This window comes from Sinocyclocheilus anshuiensis, unplaced genomic scaffold, assembly GCF_001515605.1.
Source record: "Sinocyclocheilus anshuiensis isolate Anshui unplaced genomic scaffold, SAMN03320099.WGS_v1.1 scaffold1941, whole genome shotgun sequence".
Taxonomy (NCBI): Eukaryota; Metazoa; Chordata; class Actinopteri; order Cypriniformes; family Cyprinidae; genus Sinocyclocheilus; species Sinocyclocheilus anshuiensis.
The window spans coordinates 285,830-291,829 of NW_015536568.1; the positions used below are offsets into that span (position 1 = coordinate 285,830).

Below are 6,000 nucleotides of genomic sequence, written 5' to 3' on the forward strand. Positions count from 1 at the left end.
AGCATGATTACAAATGTGATATTGATTTTATACAACAGTTCAATAAACAAGTAGTTCATATTAAGAGACTTACATTTTAGGCCCCGATCACACAGAACGCGGTTTTTGCAGTGAGAGGCGCCTTTTTAAAAATTGTTTTCGGTTGGCAGTGAGCGTTCTGCGCGCTGTTTATGCGCCCTGTGCATCTCACGTTTTTGCAAGTTGAAAAAAAAAAAGCAACTCTGCGCAGAAAAAGCGCTCGACGTCATTCGCGTTTTTTTCCATTGTCCAATCGAATGAACGGAGATATATATAAGTTATATAAGGGCCTTCTGTTGTGATTACAAAAGTTTACCGTTGCTTAGAAAGTCCGGAGACTGCAATGATGGAGGAGAAACTTTTGGTGTCTGTCTCGGGTTACCCGGAGTTGTATTTTTTAAGGTTTCTGCTAATATGACAGTTTACTTAACAGCAAAAACCAAAGATTTTAGAGCGCTCGCGCTATAATCCTTTGATTAGACTGACAGGACAGTTGATTTGGTGGTTGCCTAGCAACATAAAAAAACCGCAGCGCACTGCCCTTTTTTAAAAAGTCACCAAAAAAGGACAGTGCGGTGCGCCTCGCGTTTTCAGGCCTGAAAAACGCATTCGGTGTGATCGGGGCCTTAGACACCATATTTCCTGTTTTTGCTCTATTTCTCCAACAAAAATGATTTCAAACACAGCCACAGCGCCGTTTTGCGTCTCTGAGCAACAGGACGCTGTTTTGTTCCTGAATGAATCACCCGTTTAAAGGGGTCATATGATGTGATTAAAATTTTTCGTTTCTCTTTGAAGTGTTACAAGCTCTTGGTGCATAAAACCCAAATATTCGGATGTGTGCAGCATATTTTACGGAGGACTGTTTCCTGATCCTTGTAGAGTAGACTACAAGGGTTCAAATGCAATGACTCACTTAAAGGGTTAGTTCACCCAAAAATGAAAATTAGGCTGCGTTTTACTCACCCCCGAGGCATCATAGGTGTATATGACTTTCTTCTTTCAGACGAATCCAGTCGGAGTTATATTAAAAATGGTCTTTGATCTTTCAAGCTCTATCATTGCAGTCAGCGGGTGTTGCAGTGCTTCAGTCCAAAAGAAGTTAAATAAAAAGCGCCCATGCATAAAATAAAGTGTCACGGGGGGTGAACAAAGGCCTCCTGTAGCGAATCGATGCGTTTTTGTAAGAAATATATCCATATTCAAAATGTAATAATCGCTTTAATGTAGCTTGCTCCAACAGTCCTACACGGAAGCAGCTCCGGGAGGATAACGTATGAGTTCGGCTAATGCAGCTTTTGTGTTTCCTCTGCATTGCAAAGATAAATTTTGTTGATAGTGATTTAATTTGCTTGGTAACAGCCCAAATGCAAGAATTTGACTCAAAAAATGGTGGACACTTTTAGAAAAAAATGGCTTAAAGGTAAAAATGCCCATAAAACTTGTTGGAAATTATTAATTTTATTTTAGAAATTAAAAATAAGATATCAGCACAATAACACACTCAGCAAAATATCGTCTAATTATCGTTATCGATAAAATCCCAGAATATTATTAAGATATCATTTTTTGTCAATATCGCACACCCCTAATTTATGTTATTTAATTGATATAATTTATTGATAATAATTGTTTAAATTAATATAATAATTAATACTTTTGACTCGTCCGTTTTCTTAACAATGGTTTAAAGGCTGAAACGTGAAGTTGATCATTTTTTAAAACTTTATTTTTGTGAAAACTTGTATCTGAACTGTAAATTATGCTTTTTACAGTAATTTTACAGTTTAATATGGTACTACATTGCCCTACCCCGCTCATATGGTATTAATTTTATTTGTGCAGGTCTTAAAAAAGGTCTTAAAAAGTCTTAAATTTGAGCTTTACAATCCTGCAGAAACCCTGTTACTAAGACGTTCTGCATGCTTTGCAGTTTAAACCAAGTTCAAATTTTGATGTTACAGTTTGATCGCGGCAGCTTGTTGTACAAGCTTGTTTATTGTAGATGAATGTTTATGTATGTGTCGGACATTGTTCAGTGGGTCACTGGAGGAGCTGATTGAATATGTGTCGTTATATAAGGGACGAGGCATCTGGGTTCTGTTATGTGAATGACGCTGTTCTTGGAATCCTCAAACTGCGCGAGAAGTATGAGAGAGTTCTCTATGTGGATGTGGACCTTCACCATGGAGATGGTAATAACACTTCCATAACAATAACCATAACAGCCTGTTGTTGTTAATAGCATTTAACATGCTTCTTTTCCACAAGTAGTCCACAAATTGGCTTTAGATTTATATCTGACCTCCAAATTCACATTAACACCAACGTTTAACAAGCAAATGTTAGATGGGTCAGTGACGTGACACTTATTTTTATTAGAAATTTTAAATTAATTTATTAACATATACACAATCGTTTCAATGCACCTTTTCTATGATGAGTGTTTTTTTTTTTTATTTCCAAATTAAACATCAAACGTAAAAAAACGTTAAAAAGTCAGGTTGATACAACTGTCCTGATACTGTAATGAAAAAAAGCAAAGTTCTTGAATAAAAACCTTATCACAGTATTGCATAATATTTTATTTTTATATCTTGAAAAACAAACGAACATTGTAACAAAAATGCTTATAAATATTTTAAACATCTTTGTCCACTAAATTAAAATCGTGGTGCGAACAACATTCGGAAAAACAACATACAACAGGAAATTATATCATAGAAAGGACCACTTTAGACCCTTATGACTGTGTGTTAAGGTCTTTAAAAATATGATATCCTTTTTGTTCATAGAAAGGTTTTCAAAAAATGTTATACCAGGTAATTTTGTAGAATCTTTTATTTGTTATTGACCCAGACATTTAGATAGTAGTAGTTCACATTTCTTGTTTGTGTTTTATTGGTTATCATCAGTGAAAAAGGGCACTTCCTCTAAGCTTTTACTCAGACCTAATTTAATATCCTTCCCTTTAAGAGGACTTCTGCATTGTTTCCTCTCCAGGTGTGGAGGACGCTTTCAGCTTCACCTCTAAAGTCATGACAGTGTCTCTGCACAAGTTCTCCCCTGGCTTCTTCCCAGGTTAGTTCGGCATGCCTCTACGCCTCAGTGAAGACCAGTGCGTCTTTTAATTCCCTTAATTGACAGTCATGTTTCAAGCCATGCCAGAGCTGGAGCTGCAGGCTCCACTCCAGCGCCCAGAGTCTGATTACCCAGCTGATAACAGAGACTGGAGCTCTGTGGCTTCTTGGAGACTCTGAGAGCCCCTTCAGTAGTTTAACAATAGCGCTTGGAAAGGTAACTGGGCAAGTGCTCTATGAAGGCAAGATGTAATGCGATTTAGTTATTATTTACGTAATTTATTAATGGATTGTTTTTGCCAAACACAGTTGCCAAGTGATCTTCACAAATGACACATTCAGAATTCATATTAATTCATGTGGACATTCTTGGAATCGATTTTCTCAACATTAAAATAAAATTACAAACTCCATTCTCTTCAGATGCTTGTAGCAGAAACCTGACTGAATTAAGTACAATGCAAAAAAATTAGACCCTATGGTTTTGGCCAGAAGCAGAAGAAACTGCACAGTAATTGCCCTTTGAGTAAAGCATAGTCTTTATTTTAGCCTGTCCGCTTGCTGAGCGCATGCTTTGCTCTTCACCGCAGTGGTAATACCCAAAAGTCCAACATAACAGAAACTCTTCTAAATCCAATTATAACATAGATCATTAAACACTAGCAAGTTCCCCCAATTTTTCATCTTCAAAAACGTGAAATAACACTTCATTTCAACATTTCTTTCCCTGTCCAGTTCCATGTATAGCATGCTGGGAACTGGAAATCCCCTGCACAGTTTCAGCAGTGGTGCGGTAACGGCAATTAAATTTTGTTCATGTAGTTAAATTTAAGTAAACATCTGTTTACATTTTTATTCTTCTAAATCCAATTATAACATAGATCATTAAAAACTAGCAAGTTCCCCCAATTTTTCACCTTCAAAAACGTGAAATAACACTTCATTTCAACATTTCTTTCCCTGTCCAGTTCCATGTATAGCATGCGGGGAACTGGAAATCCCCTGCACAGTTTCAGCAGTGGTGCGGTAACGCCAATTAAAATTTGTTCATGTAGTACAATTGGTTTAAGTAAACATGTTTAAATTTTAACAGGCTGCACACCACGAAATTAGGTTTAAAAATGTTCAATAATTATAATTAGGCAAGAATATATTTTTTGAGTATGTAATAGCACTGCAACAGCTTCATCTGAAAAGTACACTACCATTCAAAAGTTAGGGGTCAGTAAGCTATTTTTTAATGTTTTTGAAAGAAGTCTCTTATATTACCCAAAGCTGCATTTATTAAGTAATATTGTAATTGCAAAATATTAGTGCAATTTAAAATAACTGGTTTCTATTTGAATATATTTAAAAATGTAATTTATTCCTGAATTTTCAGTAGCCATTACTCCAGTCTTCAGTGTCACATGATCCTTCAGAAATCATTCTAATATGCTGATTTATTGTCTTATTTCTTATTATCAGTGTTGAAAACAGTTGAAAACTGCTCATTGTTTTTGTGGAAACAGTCATACAGTTTTTTTTTTTTTGATGAATAGAAAGTTCTAAAGAAAAGTTATGCTATAATGTCTTTCATGTCACTTTTGATCAAATTAATGCATTCATGCTTAATAAAATGAATAATTCTTTCAAAAAAGATCTTACTGACCCTAAACTTTTGAACAATACTGAAAATGACAACATCAGTGCTCAATAAAACTTCATGTAGATAATTCATGCTGGCCCATCAGTTCTATCAGTCATATGAATGACCTTCAAAGAGACCAACTTTAGGTTGTCATAATTTCTTTGACAGGCACAGGTGATGTAACTGACACTGGGCTGGGTAAAGGCCGCTGGTACGCTGTTAACGTCCACCTCGAGGATGGCATCCGTGATGATCGGTACTGCCAGACCTTCAATAGGTCTGTAAAGATCCAGTAACCAGCCATCTAAGCAAGTTCTTTGCAATGTTTTGTTTGTCCCAGTGGTTCAGTGTCGTTTAAACATAGACATTATTTCTTTTTTGGGGTTTTTTCTCAGTGTGATGCAGGAAGTCAAAGCTCTGTTTAACCCTGAAGCAGTTGTGATGCAACTTGGAGCGGACACCATGGAGGGTGACACCATGTGCTCCTTCAATATGACTCCCATTGGAGTTGGAAAATGTCTGAACTATATACTGGACTGGGAGTTACCCACTCTGCTTCTAGGAGGAGGTTTGTGTCATTGTTTTCGTTGAATTGTATTACACTCCCAAAAATGAAAATTCTGTCATCATTTACTCACCCACATGTCATTCCAAAGACATTTGTTCATCTTCTGGACACAAATGAAGATTTTTTTTTTACTTTTAATAATACCCTTATCATTTCTATCCATCCATTCAAAGTCCACGCAAATGAATTTTTAAGTTTCACACAGTTAATAAAGAGAACGTAAAAGTAGTTTAGCTGTTTAATCCATGCCATCTGAAGAGACATGTTTGGTTTTATGATGAACAGTTTTAATTTCTGCTTTTATTCATGCATTGCTCAATGTTAAATGTTAAAGGGGTCATATGATGCGATTTCAAGTTTTCCTTTCTCTTTGGAGTGTTACAAGCTGTTCGTGAACAGATAAGATCCCTGAAGTTGCAAAGACTAAAGTCTCAAAACCAAAGAGATATTCTTTATCAAAGTTAAGACTCTGCCACACACCCCTAAAACGGCTCGTTCTAACATGCCCCCACATATCTAGGTCACTATGTGGGAATATTTGCATAATGCGCCCAAATGTTCACGCAAAGAAAGAAGGCGTGGTTTCAGTAACCGCAGTTAGTGTTGAAGCAGCCATGTCAGGGAGACGCTGTGTGTTTCTAGGCGAAAGCAAAAGCACTTTATTTGGCCTTCCGAAAGTAGATGCATTTAGGAATCTTTAAGAT

The 6,000-nt window shown here is 36.4% G+C and overlaps 1 protein-coding gene across 1 annotated transcript in view; it reads left to right on the forward strand.

The window, feature by feature from the left end:
- LOC107702251 (histone deacetylase 8-like) overlaps positions 1 to 6,000 on the forward strand; it is a 29,731-nt gene that overhangs the window by 3,720 nt on the left and 20,011 nt on the right. Inside the window, exons 5-8 of the mRNA XM_016504508.1 lie at positions 2,101 to 2,213; positions 3,022 to 3,099; positions 4,897 to 5,005; positions 5,124 to 5,296. Of these exons, the coding sequence (XP_016359994.1) occupies positions 2,101 to 2,213; positions 3,022 to 3,099; positions 4,897 to 5,005; positions 5,124 to 5,296 (473 nt within the window). The remainder of the gene's footprint in view (positions 1 to 2,100; positions 2,214 to 3,021; positions 3,100 to 4,896; positions 5,006 to 5,123; positions 5,297 to 6,000) is intronic.